This window comes from Choloepus didactylus, chromosome 5 (genome assembly GCF_015220235.1).
Source record: "Choloepus didactylus isolate mChoDid1 chromosome 5, mChoDid1.pri, whole genome shotgun sequence".
Lineage (NCBI taxonomy): Eukaryota > Metazoa > Chordata > Mammalia > Pilosa > Megalonychidae > Choloepus > Choloepus didactylus.
This window is the reverse complement of record NC_051311.1, coordinates 3,209,785-3,233,571: the sequence shown is the minus strand read 5'-3', so window position 1 is coordinate 3,233,571 and position 23,787 is coordinate 3,209,785. Positions and strand designations below refer to the sequence as shown.

At 42.6% G+C, this 23,787-nt stretch overlaps 1 protein-coding gene across 1 annotated transcript in view; it reads right to left on the bottom strand.

The window, feature by feature from the left end:
• Positions 1-23,077, bottom strand: part of MALRD1 (MAM and LDL receptor class A domain containing 1) — a 703,831-nt gene extending 680,754 nt beyond the window's left edge. The window contains exons 1-2 of the mRNA XM_037837380.1: positions 22,879-23,077; positions 614-754 (exon numbers count right to left, since the gene is read on the bottom strand). Coding sequence (XP_037693308.1) covers positions 614-754; positions 22,879-23,077 — 340 coding nt within the window. The remainder of the gene's footprint in view (positions 1-613; positions 755-22,878) is intronic.
• Positions 23,078-23,787: the final 710 nt, after the last annotated feature.

The window sequence follows — 23,787 nt, the reverse complement described above, 5'->3', positions numbered from 1 at the left end:
AAAATTTTGTAAATATTTATGAAATAAGTCTTTTTTGATTGGGCCAAGATCTCACCAAGACAATATTTATGTAAGCATTTCCAAATGCTAATATCTGAAAGCAGAACATTTGCTTATTTGAATGGTCTCTAAAAACATACTCATGTTTTAATATTTAATTGTACTTATAAGCACTGTGCATCACTCTGATTAAAATCACCAGCCTTCAGTCAGCTGTGCCAGGAAGGATTTTAACTCTGTTTCCTTCTGTGGCTGGTACTATCGTCATCCCCATTTTACAGACGAGGAAACCGAGACCACAGCGAGAAGGCTGGCAGTTGCTGGTTGCCAGGATTCCACCCCATCTAGTCTGACTCCAGAGATCTTAAATCAAACCGGGTGATACAGCTAAAATGGCCCCTGCTTATACAACGTCTCAATTTCAATGTAAAATGCCCCTTTTTCATCTCTTGATATTTTAGAATTATAACCATTTTGAAAATGGCTGAAGAATGCCTAAAGTTAGATGCTATAATTTTTAATACATAAACATCAGGCAAGATTCTACTCCCCTAATCAACCACTTTGAAAAGCAAAAAAAGGAAACGAAATGAAAGATATTCAAAGTGTTTACCGGACGTGTTGCCACGGTGATCATAAAACGGAGGTGACTGGCTGGTCATCCCATTTCTCTTTGTCCACCCCAGCAGCCAACTCTCGTCCTGGGTCATCCTACAGAACCCATCCTCAAAGTCGCATCTTTCATAATTCGAGCCTAAGAAGAGAGCAAAGAAATTGGCTTCCTCAAGCCCATTTGGCTTCTTGGGAAATAAGACAATATGGGAAAGGGAGGCTTAGTAACAAATGACAAACATGGATTAACATAAGGATTATTTTTCACATTTTAAGTCTACTTTATTCATGCACAGCTTGTTGGCAGATGACACTCTAATAAATTTGAACCCCCAAACCCAGTGAGCCATGGGGAGAGGCCACGCAGGGTCTTGCGTCTCAGGTCCCCACTCTGCCACCGCAGCCCCTTCTTCGTGAGACTGGAATGGGAACATCCTTCCTGTCTACTGCAAAGGTTGCTGTGAGGTCTAGGGGTGCCCTGTGCATAAAAGCCCCCTGACAGCTCAACACCCAGCCTCTTGGAATCCCAGGCCCGGAGGCTGCTCTCCCTCTAGCACAGCCATCCACAGCTGTGCTGCACCCCTGGATTTAAGCACAGCCCCTCACCATGGGATCCAGGAGTCTCCAAATGGCACTTTTATCGCACAAAGGCATTTTCATTGGCTCCTTCTTTTTTCTGGGTACAGGTGACCCAGGGCCTTGGAGAAGCAGGAGGCTTTGGGCAGGTGGTTGCCCACCACAGCCAGCCCAGGTTATTCTGTATTCAACAACTGCACATGTCGCTCTCTGAGAAATGGGTGACCTCAGCCAGAAACAGCCCCTGTCTGGGGTCTCAGCTTCAGCCACTGTGGGGTCCCCCTTTGACAAGTTAGTGCTTGCCCTGAATTCAGGTCACATTAGTGATGGCAGGAGTCAATGTTCTGGTGATTAGTTAGACAGTGCTTGGCAGGGAATGACAAGAATGCAATTTTTATTTAATCATATTTTTCTGTGTAAAAGGTTTTATTTAATAATAACAGATCTAGATGATCTTTAGATCATCCATATGGGTACTAAAGGGTGATAAGAAATGTCACATTTAAACAACATTAGCTAAACCTGCTTCATATTTTTCCCTCCTGGATCCTTTATTTTAAAAGATTTTGCCAACCAGCTATATTCTGTAATAATCATAAAAATGCTCATCTCTGCACTTTGAGGTGGTTTCATCTGTGTGAGGCATTCGACTTGCAACATTTAACCATTTATTTATTCCTTAAGACAGCCTCATGGAGCAGGCATTTTGCTCCACTTTAAAGACGAGGAAACGCGGAAGACACCGTATAGATGCTGAGTAACTCACTCAGTGCGGAGCGGCCCTTGGGTGCCAGAGGCCCCAGTTCTTTCTCACCCCAGAACCTGGGCTCTGGGAGCTCTGCTCTGAGGCCAGTTGCTACCATGCTATCCCACTTTTATCAAAGACCTAGAGTTAGACGTCTATCGAAGCTTCTGGTCAGTTGAACTGCCAGCGTGATTCATTCTATCCCCAAACTGGGATGTTCCAGCTATTCTGAATATTTCAAAAAGCTCTGTGGAAATTGTGAATTTAACAAGGGTATGATTCATAGACTCATCCAATTTATTTGCTTTGGGATTAGTAGGGGTCTACAGAGGGAATCCAGTTTACAAAAATGAACCAAATTATGTAGTGAAAATTGTCATTCAATTAGCTGTGCATGTAGCACAATTTTTTCCAGCAATTTTTACAATGATCCATTTATGATTATAAAATAGTTAAATTCACTCCTAACATATCACCACATTTTAGCACGTGTATGTATGAAATACACACATATTCTCACACAAGTGTGAAATATGTTTTTAAATACCAAGTATTTGTCTTGCAGTACAATTACTTAGTCAATTGACATTCATTTGCAATATTACTTCTTCTTTTTAATGCACAAAGCTGATGATTTCTGGAACTGTTACAACTAGAAAAATAGCTACATTAAAGATTTTTCCTTCTGAATGGTCTCAATGGGGGTTCTTTTTGTTATAAAATGAGCCTAATGGTCATATACTTTCAGCTAATCCTTATAAAAAATGCAATCATGAACTTTTAATAACTGCTGCATTATTCAAAAATGTATGAGAAAGTTTTCTAAGTCTTCATTTTTCCCCTGATAGAGATTTACACATTTTAGAGCCATTTGAAAAATTTTCCTTGAATGGTGGCTGGTTTGCCTTTTAATTTCATACACCACATATCTACTCTCACCCCTGAAACTCCTTGGCCATAATAAAATCTGACACCGTGCAGCTTCTGCTACCCAGCCACCGACAAACCGCGGTGATGCCACAGTGGGACGGTGGACCGAGCATGGAGGACAGCCACAGGCACCTGTCAGAAGGACCCGCGGTCGTGGGACTTTTAAGCTTGTGGAACTCACCACTTTGTTACCAATTTTATGATCCCAGAGGTCAGACTGCTGTGGTCAACGAGGGAGAAAGCCTCACTGCTGTGATGTGAGGGTTGCTTGAATGGCTAATTATCCCCTGAAAATATTGAATTATGTCCCAGGGTGACAGATGACTCAGGGCATGCTTCTGAGGACATGAGAAGGAATGGAATGATGTTTTCATCTTGGTGACAGTGAAGAGACAGGTCTGGGCTGGCCCAGTAAAGGAGGCCTGGGGAGGGCCTCTCACGAGGCATCCTCAGGAGCCAGAGGACCATGTGAGACGAGAACCTTCTGGAAGCAGGGTGGGGTCACCTCCTGTACATGGTTGCCTGGCCCTCGTCGTTGCTACGGGAAACCCTTCCCCCTTCGACTCCCAGGAGGCACGATTCCAGTCCCTCCAAATGACCGAGACCTGCCCTTTCTGAGGAAGGGTGCGTTACCACAGAACCATACAATATTCAACTCATTTTATTGCTTCAGAAATTGATTTCCTTCATGATGAGGATGCATAGCTTCATCAAGAATTGTATCCCTTACTCTCATTTTCCATGTAGATATTAATGGCCAGTTCCTGGAAAAGATGAAGTAAATCAAAAATAGTATGATTACATAAGGTAAAATTCAATCATTTAATTTAATTATGCTCAACAGTAAATTTCAACAAAAGATTGCTATTATTTGCCTTTGCAATTTGAAGGTATTGATTCATTTTTTCAGGGAAGTATTCATGTCATCTGGGACACTGAATTAACTTTAATATTTTTATTGAGGCAGAACCAGGAAAAACCCTGACTCACAGAGGTCTAGAACAGCAAGTGAAATCAGCACTTCCATAGCTCACTGCAGAATGAACCCAGATTACTTCTGGATTCATCTCATCCCATTGTCTCTAACCCCAAGTTACTGGGACCATCTTTGGAAAGAGTTGGCTCATCGGTAGTAGCCATGTCAGCGAGACTGCCAAGCCATGATTCAACTTGGCCCTCCTCGGAGGAGGAGCAGTGACCTTCACAGGAGGCCGCCGAGTTTCCCGGTGTCCAGGAAGCTGATAAGGCACTGGCACTTAGCGTGCAGACGTGCTCACTCTAGTATGAAATGCATCACACAGCCGTGGACATATAATTCTCTCTTCCAGGGGAGCAGGTTGGCCAGAAGAGCTGATGATCACTGGCAGCCTCTATAATGGAGAATACAGGGTCCTGAAGAGAAAGCTGTATCTCTTGCATGGACAATCTTTGCATCAAGTAAACCAATTCATAAACAAATGAACTCCTGCCATTATTTTTTCCTAAATAGGATTTCAATTTCTCTCAAAATAAGTAAGATTTCTCTTCCAAATTAAAACAAGTGTTTCAAGACTCATCCACTGGAAAGTGATATTAATTTCTCAGTAGTGGAGAACACTATATCCCATTCCATTTTCTCAGATGGAAATGCTCTTAAAAGCTGTGGTTCAAGGTCCTTGTCTTGATTAATTTGATGGTGTTCACCCCGGAACACAAGCCTTCTCTCGGGATTCCTCGCCAAGCCTTTCATGGCGGCCTGGACGTGCCGAAGGGACATTGTGGACGAACGTCTACAAAGGGTGGCGGGGAGCTGAGGACGATGGGGCTTCTGTGAACAGAAACTGGCTTCCGCAGGCACTCGGTGGAGAAAATAGCTCGCCACTCGACATCGCCAGGTGTCTCGGTTTGCAGGCGACGACGCCAAATGCCACACACCGGTTGGCTAACAATGGCAACGTACCGGCTCACGTTTCCAGAGTGAGAAATACAAAACCAAGGTGGCAGCCAGGCTGTGCTTTCTCCCGGAGCCTGGTGTGTTCTGGCGCCCGCTGTCTGCCATCCTCCAGGCGCCTGGGTGGCATCTCTGCTCCTTCATATGGCATCTCCCTCTGTCCTGTGTCTACTTCAGGTTTCTTCTGACTTCAAGCTTCTGGCTCCTCTGGCTGAGTCCAAATTTCCTCTCTCAATAAGGCCCCTAGTCATATGGATAAAGCCCACCCTCGTTCACTCTGGCCTCACATAAATGGGCTCTCAGGAGACCCTCCTCACAAATGAGTCTACTCTTTAACTGATAAAACATCTTCAAAGGGTCCCATATACCAATGGTTTCACACCCAAGGGAAGCAGATGACGTTTCAGAGCATGTCTTTGTTGGGGTGCAGGGTTCAATCTACCACACCGGGAGTCTGAAGTCTTCAAGGGGGGTTTCCAAACGGAATGTCCTTCTTTGGCGATGAAGTCAATTTGTAAACTTGAGGGTAAAAAAGGAGCAGAAAGAGTAGTTTAATCAATTCCTTGGTGAAATGAAATAATGCAGCTGACACGTCCTCCAATCATTCATTCAGCCACCCAGTAACCAGTCACCAGCCAGCCTGTCTAATGTTTATATTCTCTGTGTGCTAATCAGTCTTCCAGGAAGTAGTGCTGGGGAGCACTAGGTAAAATTCCTGTTCTAATGGAACTAACAGTTTGCTTGTCCTTGACCACTTTCAAAATATTACAAGAACTGTTTGCAGCTCTGGAGGGGATGACATCATTTGATAGAGGCATGCTTTAGTATTATTGTCGTTATTATTTTGCTTAAAATCACAATGCAGCTCTCAGGGTGCTTGGCTCCACTGCATTCTCCCTGATGTTCAGGTCGTGATAAGAAACCCTATGGGATGGGTCAAGATAAAATCCTAGGAAAGTAGTTGTCTCTGACAAAGATCTGCTGTCCAGACAACTTTCAGAACAGGCTGAGAGAGCCTCTTCCATGTGCTGCTTTCACGTTTTCACAGACACTATCATTCTCAGAAATGAAAGAGCAATCCACATTGCATACGGTTCATCTTTCCTTTGGCAGCGCCATTGCCCATTATGAACAAAAACAGCCCTCACTGCAAAACCATGCTAGACATCAAAACGTACTCAGGAAACTGATTTAAGTTACAAGGCTGTAGATGACAGCACCCGAGTCACACGAGGCCTGCCCAGAGGGAGGAGCTCCCAATGGAGTGATTTGACATGAAAAGTATTTTACAAAGGTAGTTTTCAACACAACAGGGAGAGAATCTAACAGACACACCCACACAAATCTCTGCCCAGTCAAGGTGTCTCTGAAGACCATCCTGGGAACAAGATTAAGATCAAGTTTGGAGGAAAGAGTAACGTTAACATGTAAATAGAAACAGCCCTTGTAAATATGTTTATTTTAACTAAAATAGCCCGATAGAACCCTAAATTTAGTCATGCATGCCATTTTATTATTAGTCAAGGTAAGTACATGTAATTTCCTTTTGCCATTCTTTGCTCACTGGAAAAATTTCAGGCTCTGCATCCATAAAAGATTCAAGAAGCAGTCTGTATATTCATTGTCTTTGCATATGAAGAGGTACAAAATATTCAAAGCCTTTTGGTTTTGTGATTTAGGAATTTTGACATCTCCCCTCCTTAATTCCTGTGGTTTTGTCTTCCCTGATCCTTTCTAGACATATCTCAGAGGCTTTTATCAAAAATATTGAAACCAGAGTTGATTCCACAGGCTCAGGTTTATTCTGTTATTGTCTTTCTAAGATCTTGTCTCACTGTCCACCTTACCTCACTTCTCTACTTGATTCTTGCAGGTACTTCCTTTTCCAATTGACCTCAACATAAATATCCCACAATTTGTGCAAATCACACATAAGAGATCAGAGGCTCTTTGGGTTGACAATAAGGTAGAGAGAAATAAAATTGCATATACTTGAAGTTTATCGGAAGGAAACTCCCAATTGGAAGGGATTCATGTGTGCAATCTGTCATCCGATAATAGGCCATTTTGTTTAGATACTTCTGATCGATTCGGCAATATCCTCTAAGGACACATGAAACCAGATTTCACAGTCACTGTTCTAAGGCCTGGGGTTCGCGTGTCTCAGATACAGGTTGGAGGGGACCTGGCTCAAGTCTGGGGTCAGCGTTCATTCGTGATCGTGGCCCACAGCCTCCTAGTTCACCCCCCCCCCAATTACACAATGAGAGCGCCCACCTGGAGAGCTGGAGGGCTTCTCTCTCCTATGATATTAGGGTTCTGAGATGGGCAATCATGGAAAGGCCAGAGGCTCTGTGAAGACATCAGAGCAAAGCGCTGACAATGACCACGTGCAGTGCGGCAGACACGTGGCCATGCGGCTCTCCTCACCCCGTGTGCGTTGGCTGCTGCTTGAAGTTAGAGCTGGGAGCCCAGGGGCCAAGGCTGTGGGGCCCAAGGCAGCACTGACTGGACACAGAGGACATCAGAGGCCTTGCAAAATCAGACCTTTTGGCTCATTGTAGGACTGGAATCCAGGAATGAGGACCTGTTCCTGTCTGAAGCCTAAATTAAAATGCTTTCGCTAACCCACAAGAAGCAGCGACGTCTCCAAGCCCGCCTAGAAGTGAGGGCCAAAATTCCAAGGTGCAGAGTAATGATGATTCTTCAGGATCTCACTCCTTGTCCCCCTGGGCAGCCACAGGGGAGGGTCCCAGGCTGTGGTCTCCAAGCTAAAGCCCTGCCCTGGAGAGTCAGCCGCCTCACCGTCTGGAGGACCCTGCAGGGTCAGTTTCATCTCAAGGAAAGCAAACAATCCAATTACTGGTCAGCAGGAGGAGCTGTGCGTCTCCGCTTCTCCCAGCCAGCGGCCTTCCAGGCTCCCCCTGCTCTCCCCTCCTCTCCGCCCAGCCGCAGGCCCACCTGGGTCCTTCATGGTCTCCCTCCCCCAGGGCCCCAGCTTCTCATGGAGCAGCTTGGAGGTGGGGCGTGGAGCCCCCACTCTCAGGCTGCCATCACCAGCACCACCAACTGGATTCCACGTCAACAAGGGAAATGCTTGGCTCACAGTTCCCGTAGCTGGAAGGCTCGCTGCTCCCAGGTGCGTTCCGGGGCCCACTGGGACCCCTGGCTTTCCCGTCGCACGGCCCTGTCCTCCCCTCTCTCTTCTGGCTTCTGCTGGCTCCCAGCTTCTCCCCTGGGAGTCTCTCTCTGACCTTGTTGAAATTTTTTCTGCTTACAAAAGACTCTCCAAATCTGGATTAAGACCCACCCTCATTTGGCTGGCCACACCTTAGCCAACATTCTGTCTTGAGGAGGCCTTATTTGGAGCGCTTTCCCATCCACAGCTACGCAGACACAGACATGACTAAATTGGGGTTCGTAATTCAGACCCCACACTGTACAGGATCAGGCAGCTTCAGCCTTTCGGAACCTTCAGGGGGAGGGCATTGGGGCAAATCTCTGTTCTTCACGTCCTCATGTGTGACCGCCTCTCTTCGCCACTGCCCCTGGGCAAACAAGGACCGAAATGACCAGGGTTTCCCGGGTCAGGCACCAGTGCAGAGACCAGGGCACACCTGCAGACAGGTGGCCTTCCCAGACGCACCCACACCGATGGGCAACACTCTTGTGGACAGGCCACCTTTTCAGCTGTACCTGCATTGACAGGTAACACACCTGAGGACAGGTAGGCTTCTTAGACACACTTGCACCGACAGGCAACACACCAGCTAACAGGTTGCTTTCCCAGACACACTTGCACCAGCTGGCAACATATCACCGGACAGGTGGCCTTCTCAGACCCTCCGGCACCAACAGGCCACACACCTGCCAACAGGTCACCTTCTCAGCTGCACCTGCACTGACGGGCAACACACCTACTAACAGATAGTCTTCTTAGACACATCCGCACCAACGGGCTGACACACTTGTGGGCAGGTCGCCTTCTCAAACACTCGAGCACCGACAGGCCAGACCACAAGTGGAAACCAAGCACCAAGGAGCAGTGACGTCTTTGTGGACACCTGCCTGGCAGGTGCAGGGCTGTGGCCGGCCAGCAAGGAGGCTGCAGTGGGCACCACACCCTCACCCCAGCCACACACGCTCACACTCACCCACGAATGGGCAGGCACACTCGCACACTCATGCACACTAACACTCTGGAGAGCCTCCAGCCCTCTTCTCCAGAACAAAACGTAGTGGCTGTGCTTCTCCACTGAGAAGGTGGTGACAGGAGAGGCGGACGATGGAAGGCTCCCCACAGACGCCCACGCACCTCCAGGCACAGCTTCGACTTACTAATGTCCTGGCAAATCCTCAAATCTTACTCCTTTTTACAAAACAGCTGCTACCACAAAAGGGAAAACCAAAACCTCTTTTCATTCATTCTGAGAAAAAAGGAGAGAGAAAAGAAATCCTGTTCTGCGTGTGTGGTCTCCATGCCCAGATGCCAAACTCTTGTTTCTAGAATAAGAGCAGTGCAGCCGCTGAGAGGGAGGCTGTTTATTAGATAACTTAACGCCATTTTACTATGAATATAAGAACAATAGATGCTATTTTAGAAAAGTTGAAAAATACAAAGTACAAAAAAGAAAATTAATTTGTAAGCCCAGCAATAGTTCCATCTAGGATTTTATATGCCACACCCACCCTATGTTGTTAAGTGTACACATTGATCAGTAATCATAATTTTTCCATTGAAAATACACCATGAGGATGTCCCCATCTTGAAATAGTTTCTAAAATCGTGATGGATGGCTGCATGATGTCCAGAGTATGGATGGATCACAATTTAGTTAAACATTGACTAATATTACATAATTAGATTATTTTCTACCATTCTTAAATAATGTTTAAATCCTAAATCTTAAAGTTCCTACCATCTTAAAAGTGATGAAACTTTTGTACATAAACTCTTCCTAATTATTTTTTTAGAATACCTTCCTAAAAGTCAAAGTATTAGTCAGAAGTTATGAACACTTTTAAAATCCTTTATTCATATTACAAAAGTACTATCCAAAAATATGAGCTTTTTTTAAATATTCCTACCTGTAGTATATGAGAATGCTCATTCTTTCGTACCCTTGACAACAATGGACTTTCTTTTTTATTGACATCTATTTAATATTAAAAATATTGGCAGGTTTTGTTTTCTATTGTGATTTATGATTAAAAGTGAAATTGGTCACTTAATCAAATGTGATCATTTCTCTTTTTTTCTTTGTGAATTGCATTTTCAGGATTTTTTTTTGTTTTTTGACATTTCTAGAAGAAAATGCATCTTGTCTTTGACTTATTTACCTGGAAGGAATTTATTTATCAGATATTTTTCCTCTTTCATTTTATTTATGATGGCTTGAGTCCCTGAAACTTTTAATTTACATATGCTAATTTACTGGTATTTTCTTTTTATTTAACTCTTGTCCTTTAACACACAAAAAAGGCCTATTGCAACATCAATATTCAATAAACATATTGTACTTCAAAGCAAAAGAGCAACTTTCCCTGACTTTTCAATACTTACTTCCAAGAGGAATAAAGACCACGGCTTCATTTTTAATATTCAACATGGCATCCTTTAGAATTGTTAGGTGTGTAGGGTAGAAGGGAAACTTATTTCATTAATTTTCCTCATCTTCATGCACTGTGTCTGTCTGGTGTGGAATGTTCTGGAATCACACACAGGTGGTTGTGAACTCCAGCTCCTCCACAGAGAGGTTCTGAGTCTTTGACATTTTATTGTACCTATTCTGAGCCTCATTTTCCTAAAGTATAAAATAGGAACAACAACATATCCTACTGTTTTTGTATTTGGTAAAGATTAAATGAGATACTGGAGGAGGCGGGGCAAGATGGCAGACTGGTGAGCTGTAAGTTTTAGTTACTCCTCCAGGAAAGTAGGTAAAAAGCCAGGAACTGCGTGGACTGGACACCACAGAGCAATCTGTCTTTGGGCATACTTCATACAACACTCATGAAAACGTGGAACTGCTGAGATCAGCGAAATCTGTAAGTTTTTGCGGCCAGGGGACCCGCGCCCCTCCCTGCCAGGCTCAGTCCCGGGGGAGGAGGGGCTCTCAGCTCCGGGAAGGAGAAGGGAGAACTGCAGTGGCTGCTCTTATCAAAAACTCATTCTACTGATTCAAACTCCAACCATAGATAGACTGAGACCAGACACCAGAGACTCTGAGAGCAGCCAGCCCAGCAGAGAGGAGACAGGCATAGAAAAAAAACAACACGAAAAACTCCAAAATAAAAGCAGAGGATTTTTGGAGTTCTGGTGAACACAGAAAGGGGAAGGGCGGAGCTCAGGCCTTGAGGCGCATATGCAAATCCCGAAGCAAAGCTGATCTCTCTGCCCTGTGCACCTTTCCTTAATGGCCCTGGTTGCTTTGTCTATTAGCATTTCAATAACCCATTAGATCTCTGAGGAGGGCCGTTTTTTTTTTTTTTTTTTTTTTTTAAATCCTTTTTGCTTTTTCTAAAACAATTACTCTAAGAAGCTCAATACAGAAAGCTTCAAAGAATTGCAATTTGGGCACGTCAAGTCAAGAGCAGAACTAAGAGAGCTCTGAGACAAAAGGCAATAATCCAGTGGCTAAGAAAATTCACTAAACAACACAACTTCCCAAGAAAAGGGGGGTGTCCGCTCACAGCCACCATCCTGGTGGACAGGAAACACTCCTGCACATCGCCAGCCCCATAGCCCAGAGCTGCCCCAGACAACACAGTGTGACGGAAGTGCTTCAAATAACAGGCACACACCACAAAACTGGGCGTGGACATCAGCCTTCCCTGCAACCTCAGCTGAATGTCCCGGAGCTGGGAAGGTGGAGCAGTGTGAATTAACAAAGCCCCATTCAGCCATCATTTCAGCAGACTGGGAGCCTCCCTACACAGCCCAGCAGCCCAGAACTGCCCTGGGGGGACGGCACTCACCTGTGACATAGCACAGTCATCCCTCAACAGAGGACCCGGGGTGCACAGCCTGGAAGAGGGGCCCACTTGCAAGTCTCAGGAGCCATACGCCAATACCAAAGACTTGTGGGTCAGTGGCAGAGACAAACTGTGACAGGACTGAACTGAAGGATTAGACTATTGCAGCAGCTTTAAAACTCTAGGATCATCAGGGAGATTTGATTGTTAGGGCCACCCCCCCTCCCCGACTGCCCAGAAACACGCCCCACATACAGGGCAGGCAACACCAACTACACACGCAGGCTTGGTACACCAATTGGGCCCCACAAGACTCACTCCCCCACTCACCAAAAAGGCTAAGCAGGGGAGATCTGGCTTGTGGAGAACAGATGGCTCGTGGACGCCACCTGCTGGTTAGTTAGAGAAAGTGTACTCCACGAAGCTGTAGATCTGATAAATTAGAGATAAGGACTTCAATAGGTCTACAAACCCTAAAAGAACCCTATCAAGTTCAGCAAATGCCACGAGGCCAAAAACAACAGAAAATTATAAAGCATATGAAAAAACCAGACGATATGGATAACCCAAGCCCAAGCACCCAAATCAAAAGACCAGAAGAGACACAGCACCTAGAGCAGCTACTCAAAGAACTAAAGATGAACAATGAGACCATAGTACGGGATATGAAGGAAATCAAGAAGACCCTAGAAGAGCATAAAGAAGACATTGCAAGACTAAATAAAAAAATGGATGATCTTATGGAAATTAAAGAAACTGTTGACCAAATTAAAAAGATTCTGGACACTCATAGTACAAGACTAGAGGAAGCTGAACAACGAATCAGTGACCTGGAAGATGACAGAATGGAAAATGAAAGCATAAAAGAAAGAATGGGGAAAAAAATTGAAAAACTCGAAATGGACCTCAGGGATATGATAGATAATATGAAACGTCCGAATATAAGACTCATTGGTGTCCCAGAAGGGGAAGAAAAGGGTAAAGGTCTAGGAAGAGTATTCAAAGAAATTGTTGGGGAAAACTTCCCAAATCTTCTAAACAACATAAATACACAAATCATAAATGCTCAGCGAACTCCAAATAGAATAAATCCAAAAAAACCCACTCCGAGACATATACTGATCACACTGTCAAACATAGAAGAGAAGGAGCAAGTTCTGAAAGCAGCAAGAGAAAAGCAATTCACCACATACAAAGGAAACAGCATAAGACTAAGTAGTGACTACTCAGCAGCCACCATGGAGGCAAGAAGGCAGTGGCACGATATATTTAAAATTCTGAGTGAGAGGAATTTCCAGCCAAGAATACTTTATCCAGCAAAGCTCTCCTTCAAATTTGAGGGAGAGCTTAAATTTTTCACAGACAAACAAATGCTGAGAGAATTTGCTAACAAGAGACCTGCCCTACCGGAGATACTAAAGGGAGCCCTACAGACAGAGAAACAAAGACAGGACAGAGAGACTTGGAGAAAGGTTCAGTACTAAAGAGATTCAGTATGGGTACAATAAAGGATATTAATAGAGAGAGGGAAAAATATGGCAAACATAATCCAAAGGATAAGATGGCCGATTCAAGAAATGCCTTCACGGTTATAACGTTGACTGTAAATGGATTAAACTCCCCAATTAAAAGATATAGATTCGCAGAATGGATCAAAAAAAATGAACCATCAATATGTTGCATACAAGAGACTCATCTTAGACACAGGGACACAAAGAAACTGAAAGTGAAAGGATGGAAAAAAATATTTCATGCAAGCTACAGCCAAAAGAAAGCAGGTGTAGCAATATTAATCTCAGATAAAATAGACTTCAAATGCAGGGATGTTTTGAGAGACAAAGAAGGCCACTACGTACTAATAAAAGGGGCAATTCAGCAAGAAGAAATAACAATCGTAAATGTCTATGCACCCAATCAAGGTGCCACAAAATACATGAGAGAAACACTGGCAAAACTAAAGGAAGCAATTGATGTTTCCACAATAATTGTGGGAGACTTCAACACATCACTCTCTCCTATAGATAGATCAACCAGACAGAAGACCAATAAGGAAGTTGAAAACCTAAACAATCTGATAAATGAATTAGATTTAACAGACATCTACAGGACATTACATCCCAAATCACCAGGATACACATACTTTTCTAGTGCTCATGGAACTTTCTCCAGAATAGATCATATGCTGGGACATAAAACAAGCCTCAATAAATTTAAAAAGATTGAAATTATTCAGAGCACATTCTCTGACCACAATGGAATACAATTAGAAGTCAATAACCATCAGAGACTTAGAAAATTCACAAATACCTGGAGGTTAAACAACACACTCCTAAACAATCAGTGGGTTAAAGAAGAAATAGCAAGAGAAATTGCTAAATATATAGAGACGAATGAAAATGAGAACACAACATACCAAAACCTATGGGATGCAGCAAAAGCAGTGCTAAGGGGGAAATTTATAGCACTAAATGCATATATTAAAAAGGAAGAAAGAGCCAAAATCAAAGAACTAATGGATCAACTGAAGAAGCTAGAAAATGAACAGCAAACCAATCCTAAACCAAGTAGAAGAAAAGAAATAACAAGGATTAAAGCAGAAATAAATGACATAGAGAACAAAAAAACAATAGAGAGGATAAATATCACCAAAAGTTGGTTCTTTGAGAAGATCAACAAGATTGACAAGCCCCTAGCTAGACTGACAAAATCAAAAAGAGAGAAGACCCATATAAACAAAATAATGAATGAAAAAGGTGACATAACTGCAGATCCTGAAGAAATTAAAAAAATTATAAGAGGATACTATGAACAACTGTATGGCAACAAACTGGATAATGTAGAAGAAATGGACAATTTCCTGGAAACATATGAACAACCTAGACTGACCAGAGAAGAAATAGAAGACCTCAACCAACCCATCACAAGCAAAGAGATCCAATCAGTCATCAAAAATCTTCCCACAAATAAATGCCCAGGGCCAGATGGCTTCACAGGGGAATTCTACCAAACTTTCCAGAAAGAACTGACACCAATCTCACTCAAACTCTTTCAAAACATTGAAAAAAATGGAACACTACCTAACTCATTTTATGAAGCTAACATCAATCTAATACCAAAACCAGGCAAAGATGCTACAAAAAAGGAAAACTACCGGCCAATCTCCCTAATGAATATAGATGCAAAAATCCTCAACAAAATACTTGCAAATCGAATCCAAAGACACATTAAAAAAATCATACACCATGACCAAGTGGGGTTCATTCCAGGCATGCAAGGATGGTTCAACATAAGAAAAACAATCAATGTATTACAACACATTAAAAACTCGAAAGGCAAAAATCAATTGATCATCTCAATAGATGCTGAAAAAGCATTTGACAAAATCCAACATCCGTTTTTGATAAAAACACTTCAAAAGGTAGGAATTGAAGGAAACTTCCTCAACATGATAAAGAGCATATATGAAAAACCCACAGCCAGCATAGTACTCAATGGTGAGAGACTGAAAGCCTTCCCTCTAAGATCAGGAACAAGACAAGGATGCCCGCTGTCACCACTGTTATTCAACATTGTGCTGGAAGTGCTAGCCAGGGCAATCCGGCAAGACAAAGAAATAAAAGGCATCCAAATTGGAAAAGAAGAAGTAAAACTGTCATTGTTTGCAGATGATATGATCTTATATCTAGAAAACCCTGAGAAATCGACGATACACCTACTAGAGCTAATAAACAAATTTAGCAAAGTAGTGGGATACAAGATTAATGCACATAAGTCAGTAATGTTTCTATATGCTAGAAATGAACAAACTGAAGAGACACTCAAGAAAAAGATACCATTTTCAATAGCAACTAAAAAAATCAAGTACCTAGGAATAAACTTAACCAAAGATGTAAAAGACCTATACAAAGAAAACTACATAACTCTACTAAAAGAAATAGAAGGGGATCTTAAAAGATGGAAAAATATTCCATGTTCATGGATAGGAAGGCTAAATGTCATTAAGATGTCAATTCTACCCAAACTCATCTACAGATTCAATGCAATCCCAATCAAAATTCCAACAACCTACTTTGCAGACTTGGAAAAGCTAGTTATCAAATTTATGTGGAAAGGGAAGATGCCTCGAATTGCTAAAGACACTCTAAAAAAGAAAAACGAAGTGGGAGGACTTACACTCCCTGACTTTGAAGCTTATTATAAAGCCACAGTTGCCAAAACAGCATGGTACTGGCACAAAGATAGACATATAGATCAATGGAATCGAATTGAGAATTCAGAGATAGACCCTCAGATCTATGGCCGACTGATCTTTGATAAGGCCCCCAAAGTCACCGAACTGAGCCATAATGGTCTTTTCAACAAATGGGGCTGGGAGAGTTGGATATCCATATCCAAAAGAATGAAAGAGGACCCCTACCTCACCCCCTACACAAAAATTAACTCAAAATGGACCAAAGATCTCAATATAAAAGAAAGTACCATTAAACTCCTAGAAGATAATGTAGGAAAACATCTTCAAGACCTTGTATTAGGAGGCCACTTCCTAGACTTTACACCCAAAGCACAAGCAACAAAAGAGAAAATAGATAAATGGGAACTCCTCAAGCTTAGAAGTTTCTGCACCTCAAAGGAATTTCTCAAAAAGGTAAAGAGGCAGCCAACTCAATGGGAAAAAATTTTTGGAAACCATGTATCTGACAAAAGACTGATATCTTGCATATACAAAGAAATCCTACAACTCAATGACAATAGTACAGACAGCCCAATTATAAAATGGGCAAAAGATATGAAAAGACAGTTCTCTGAAGAGGAAATACAAATGGCCAAGAAACACATGAAAAAATGTTCAGCTTCACTAGCTATTAGAGAGATGCAAATTAAGACCACAATGAGATACCATCTAACACCGGTTAGAATGGCTGCCATTAAACAAACAGGAAACTACAAATGCTGGAGGGGATGTGGAGAAATTGGAGCTCTTATTCATTGTTGGTGGGACTGTATAATGGTTCAGCCACTCTGGAAGTCAGTCTGGCAGTTCCTTAGAAAACTAGATATAGAGCTACCATTCGATCCAGCGATTGCACTTCTCGGTATATACCCGGAAGATCGGAAAGCAGTGACACGAACAGATATCTGCACGCCAATGTTCATAGCAGCATTATTCACAATTGCCAAGAGATGGAAACAACCCAAATGTCCTTCAACAGATGAGTGGATAAATAAAATGTGGTATATACACACGATGGAATACTACGCGGCAGTAAGAAGGAACGATCTAGTGAAACATATGACAACATGGATGAACCTTGAAGACATAATGCTGAGCGAAATAAGCCAGGCACAAAAAGAGAAATATTATATGCTACCACTAATGTGAACTTTGAAAAATGTAAAACAAATGGTTTATAATGTAGAATGTAGGGGAACTAGCAGTAGAGAGCAATTAAGGAAGGGGGAACAATAATCCAAGAAGAACAGATAAGCTATTTAACGTTCTGGGGATGCCCAGAAATGACTATGGTCTGTTAATTTCTGATGGATGTAGTAGGAACAAGTTCACTGAAATGTTGCTATATTATGTAACTTTCTTGGGGTAAAGTAGGAACATGTTGGAAGTTAAGCAGTTATCTTAGGTTAGTTGTCTTTTTCTTACTCCCTTGTTATGGTCTCTTTGAAATGTTCTTTTATTGTATGTTTGTTTTCTTTTTAACTTTTTTTTTCATACAGTTGATTTAAAAAAGAAGGGAAAGTTAAAAAAAAAAAAAGAAAGAAAAAAGACAAACAAGGAAAAAAAAAAAAAAAGATGTAGTGCCCCCTTGAGGAGCCTGTGGAGAATGCAGGGGTATTCGCCTACCCCACCTCCATGGTTGCTAACATGACCACAGACATAGGGGACTGGTGGTTTGATGGGTTGAGCCCTCTACCATAAGTTTTACCCTTGGGAAGACGGTTGCTGCAAAGGAGAGGCTAGGCCTCCCTGTATTTGTGCCTAAGAGTCTCCTCCTGAATGCCTCTTTGTTGCTCAGATGTGGCCCTCTCTCTCTGGCTAAGCCAACTTGAAAGGTGAAATCACTGCCCTCCCCCCTACGTGGGATCAGACACCCAGGGAAGTGAATCTCCCTGGCAACGTGGAATATGACTCCCGGGGAGGAATGTAGACCCGGCATCGTGGGATGGAGAACATCTTCTTGACCAAAAGGGGGATGTGAAAGGAAATGAAATAAGCTTCAGTGGCAGAGAGATTCCAAAACGAGCCGAGAGATCACTCTGGTTGGCACTCTTACGCACACTTTAGACAACCTTTTTTAGGTTCTAAAGAATTGGGGTAGCTGGTGGTGGATACCTGAAACTATTAAACTACAACCCAGAACCCATGAATCTCGAAGACAGTTGTATAAAAATGTAGCTTATGAGGGGTGACAGTGGGATTGGGAATGCCATAAGGACCAAACTCAACTTTGTCTAGTTTATGGATGGATGTGTAGAAAAGTAGGGGAAGGAAACAAACAGACAAAGGTACCCAGTGTTCTTTTTTACTTCAATTGCTCTTTTTCACTCTAATTATTATTCTTGTTATTTTTGTGTGTGTGCTAATGAAGGTGTCAGGGATTGATTTAGGTGATGAATGTACAACTATGTAATGGTACTGTAAACAATCGAAAGTACAATTTGTTTTGTATGACTGCATGGTATGTGAATATATCTCAATAAAATGATGATTAAAAAAAAAAAAAAAAAAAAGAATGAGGGAGTAGGTCCTGAAGACAATTATATAATAATGTAGATTACAGGGGGTGACAGTGTGATTGTGAAGACCTTGTGGATCACACCCCCTTTATCTAGTGTATGGATGAATGGAGGAATGGGGATAAAAACTAAAGGACAAATGGGGTGGGATGGGGGGATGATTTGGGTGTTCTTTTTTCACTTTTATTTTTTATTCTTGTTCTGGTTCTTTCTGATGTAAGGAAAATGTTCAGAGATAGACTGTGGTGATGAACGCATAACTATGTTATCATACTGTGGACAGTGGATTGTATATCATGGATGATTGTATGGTGTGTGAATGTATTTCAATAAAACTGAATTTAATTTAAAAAAAAAAAACAAAAAAAAAAAAATGAGATACTGGATGGAAATTGCTTAATGGTGTTTGGCATATAGTAAACATAGCATAAAGATCAGCTAGAATTAACTACCTGTGTTTTTCCCAACCGATTTGGAAGTATTTGTCAGCTGTGTTATAGATATGCTTAATATTTCTAATTATCATATTATTTTTAAATTTTTTAATAGAGAAGTTGCAGGTTTACAGAATAACCATGCATAAACTTCAGGATTCCCATGTCCCACTCTATTACTAACACCTTGCCATAATATTATTTTCTAATTGTAATCTTTCATAGTGTTAAGAGTAGTTTATATGATACACTACTACAAACCTATTAATGGAAGTTCTTCCTTATTGATTTTGCTATTCTCTCCTTTTCTAGCCATTCTCACACATTTTTTCTAGAAGTATTTTCAAATCACTTTATCGAGTTCTAAAAATTATCCTGGTTAGATGTTCTGTTAATTAATTTCACAATCCATTTGGTGAAAATATAGATATATTTACATTATTGAAGTAGCCCATTAAGCAGCATAATATGCCATAAGTTTTTATTTCAACACATCTATAATTTTTTTCTAATTTTCTTCAGTTGGGTTCTACACATTTATTATCAGATTTATTCAAAAGATACATAATTATGTTGCTATGGTAGAACAAGACATTTTAAAGTATTTTATTGGTTGTTTAAAGATAACACACATACAATGTTTTGTATCCAATGCAGAAATGAGGTGAATATTGCACATGAAATCTCACATTTCGCTCTAATGCTTCAGCTTCAAGTACCTCATTGAACCAATTACTTGTAAAAGCAGCTGATCTTTGTGCATCTGGTGAAAGCCTATCATTTCTCAGATTTTGAGATTGCACCCCTGAGGTTATTTCCCCACCTTTCACATATATATTTAGATTTATAGAAAATATATACACTTTGAAAAAACAATTGCCTCTAAATTAAAAAAAAAAAGTTGCAAAAGAAATTAGGTGAAACCTTAAAACTCCCTGATTTATTTCATCAGGTCATAAATATAAAAATAGACTCCTCTCTCCTTGCAAAATACTGGAACAAATGGAAAAGTTGTTAAGCATGACATCTGGACAGAGGAAAAATGTCAGATGGAATGTATTTTTCTCTTTTGAATTACAGTAAATTTGGTGCTAAAAGCGAAGGTATGTAATAGCTAATTTAATATTAACCTCAGGTGTACAGAAGTAATCACCTGAAAATGCAGAAGGGATCCATCTCATGGGGTAAATTGCACCACTTTATTAATGGTCCATTTTAACATCCATCTTCTGGTCGATTTGGTTCTGACTGGTAGCGACAAAAGTAATACTACTCTAGTTATTATGAAGTAAAAATGAAGTGGAATTAAGCCTTTGCACATCAGACAAGTTTGAGCAATTGCTGGAAGAGAAGATAGACTGTGCTTGGTATAATGGCTGGTATGAAAAGAAATAAAGAAATTAAAATAAAAGAGAATGAAAGTGGCCAGTCATTGTAAGTCACCAGGGAAGATGGCAATGCAACACGTGAAACATGATTTTTTTTTTCTTTAATGCCCAGCTCAGTACCAAAATTGTATCTCCTGGGGCTGGGCCTATCTAAGATTGTCGACAAATTCTAATAAATGGAATTTTGTAACACTAGACTCAAACAGTTGTTTTCTCTACAAATTATTTTCTTGGTCAGTATATAATAAATGTTTAATATAGTATATAGAGAGAATTGTAGATTCAGTCTTTCTAAGCTAATTTCTAAAAAAAAAAAAAAAAAAATGAGTTAAAGGAACAGGTCAAGTAGTCTTAAAAAAAGTGGCCCATCCTGTAAGATAAGAAGAATCTATTAAGAGAATAAGTTGCATCCAAAATTCAACTTCTACTATGCCAATTTCATTAAGAAAAGTCAACGTGTTCATCTATTCCTTCAAAGGTCACGCCATTTGGGCTTTAATGAGGAGGCAGCAGACTGATTTTTTTTTTTTTTTTTTTTTTTTGCTATGTGACTATTTTAACACCACTGTGAGGTCAGTTATAAAATGCAGCCTGGACAGACAGCACCCAAAGTTCAGGACAGCAACACTGGGCAGTGTCATCTCTTCCCAGCATCATCCCTAGTGGGATGCACAAAAGAAACGCATACTCTAATGTGACCCTCAATTTTATCCACAGGTCCACACCATCTTAAATAAAATACAAACACAACTCCTCAGAAAAGAAAATGAAAAGCAAAACAGCCAAATGTGACCCCTGCCCCCACCCAACATTAAATTGGACGTCTGGCCATGGACCTGCTCCTGGCGTCTCTCCAAGGCTGCGAATTCGGGGAACTGTCCACGCAGCGAGACCATCCCCTCGGAGGCTTTCCCCCCGTCCTCTCATCGTCCTGATGAATCCCTGGCCACTCTAGGAGGGCCAGAGCGCCCTGTCCAACCAGCCCGGGGCTCCGAGCCCCGAGCAGCCGCCTGGGGGTCGGGACACATGACCATGTGTCTGGGCTGAACCCTGTCCCTACCTGTCACCGCGTCCTGATGGCAGGACAGCCAGCTGGACCGTCGGCGGGCATCAGTAGCTGCTCTCCTTGCTTTAAGGCAGAACAGCTGAATATGCAAGCGAAAGGCCAACAATAACAAAATAGATACACAGAAACATTGTAACAGGAGGAAGGAAACATTCCATAAATGTTAACTAAGTGTCAGAACAATAAAGAAACAAAATATATGTTTAGGTGCCCTCATGTAAAAGCATGAGTGCCAGCGGGTAGTAATTAGCTGATTCAATAGTTCCTGCATTGCAATGTATGAAAACAGCGTTTGTTTATGCAAGGTGATCAGGGCGACAACACACAGGCCTCCACTCCCGAGCGCAGAACTCCTCCCGGCATCTTACTGCGGTCGGAGCGCCGGGAACACCCGTCTCCAGCCAGCTCTTCCTGCAGTGACCTCTTCCACCAGATCATTCCAGAGCAACACAGCATTTCCCCACGGGCAGAAGTTAGCAGATCTCACACTATGGCCTCTTATGTTAAACTGGAGAGTTAAGCCGGAGGTGGCTCATCCAAGACCCAAGTCCAGGCCCTGCCCGCTCGGAAGCCCGTGCATAGTCCCCAGCCCTGGAAGCCGGGAAGCCGGGCCCGGGTCAGCCACGTGGACCGTCAGCACCGCGCACAAACCAAAATTCAAACCAAACATCCCCAACCTGAACTCACACTTAAGCTCATCGCTTTCAGCACTTTAAAGCTACCGGGCGGAGCTTCATTTGAAGTTTGCTTCACTAATAAAAAGTGTAAAGTTTCATTTCTTATCACTTCTTGTCTATAACCAGCCACAAAGTAACAGAAATTCTGTTTCATGGCATCTGGGTAAAATCTGAGCTGCTAGGTATTGTGTGATTATTGTAATTTTACATGTAGTCCCGTGCCTTCATCAGCCGGGTCTGCTGAGACAAATACCACAGAGGGGTGGGTTGAGACAACTGAAATGCAGTGCCCTGTGGAGCCCGGAACTCCAGCCCCGAGGTCTCCACCAGCTGCACTGTCCCCTCATGGCTGCTCGTTGGGGCGCAGGCTGGGCAGAGTCCTCGGGTTTCCTTGACTTGCACCCTCCTCCGTCCCAGGGGGGCTGCTCGCTCTCCCCTGTTCTCTGACTTCTCCTGACTGCACCCACATTTCCTCTGCTCTAAGGCCTCCTGTCATGGGGAGGAAGCCCCCCTGATTCATTTTGGCCTCGTCCTAATAGTCTTCGAAGACCCTATGCTCTGATGACCCCACACCCTAACTGTTACCCACGCTGGGGCCTGACTCTGTGGGGGAGGGGACTGGGTCCCCAGCCACCCGTCCTTACTGAGCAGCGTGACTGGGTTTTGGGTTCACACTAAAGGCCGGTATGGGGAACCCGCAGTGCCAGGCTCTGCTACAGCTCACCAGCTGCTCTGAGGCCCCCGATTTCAAGCCCTCGGGGCATTTGATCAGAGGCAGGGGGGGGGCCCACTTACACTGCCACTCATCGCTGCCATCCCCGCATTGATCTTCAAAGTCGCACACAGTGTCGGGGGACAGGAGGACCCCGCTGCTGCATCGGAAGACTTCTGCTCCTGGCTGAACCAGTGTCGAAATGAAAGCACAGGAAATCCAGAGGAAGTAGCAAGCCCTGCTCACCAGGAAACCTGGCGCGCCGGCCGGGCAGGTGGGCATCACTGCAGACACCTGTCACGGATCAGGCGGCTGCAGCAGGTGCGCCCATACCTGGAGATAGTCCCTTCCTTTCTCCCAGGCTTCGTCTCCAGAACTGCTTCTTGCAGCTGGGTGCTCTGGTGCTCCACTCCCCCTCTAACGAGTGGCTCCCAGGGTGGCGCATCTGCTCTCCCACAGCAGTGTCCCTGGAGAATATTTAACTTGAGCAATTGCTCTCTTTCCATATCTAGCTAAGCATGGACATTTATTGCCCCATATATACCACACTTAAACAATTTAAGCCTTTATGGTCTATTTCCTGAAAGAAAACTTAAAAAAAAAAAAAACAAATGGCAGGGACATAAATGGGAGAAAATACAATAAAGTTATAAATAACAGAAATGTTCTGTCAATTTCTATGCTTAATCACATGTATGCAATTGAGAACATGGTGGTTACTTAACCTTATTCAAACATCTCAAGTTCAATTATTAGAACTAGTCCATGAGAATGCAATATTTATCCTTTACTATTGAATAAAACCTCACATTATTTGTTCAGATAAATGAAGAACCATAGGATTTTAAGTGTTACAGGAACATCGGAGGTCATCGTTTTGCAAATCACAAAATAGGGCCAAAGGATGTTATGTGAGGAAATCTAGTAAGCTGGTGGTGGAAACTGGAATTCAAATATAACCTCCTCCAGAGCACACTGGTCCTTCTTCTGTA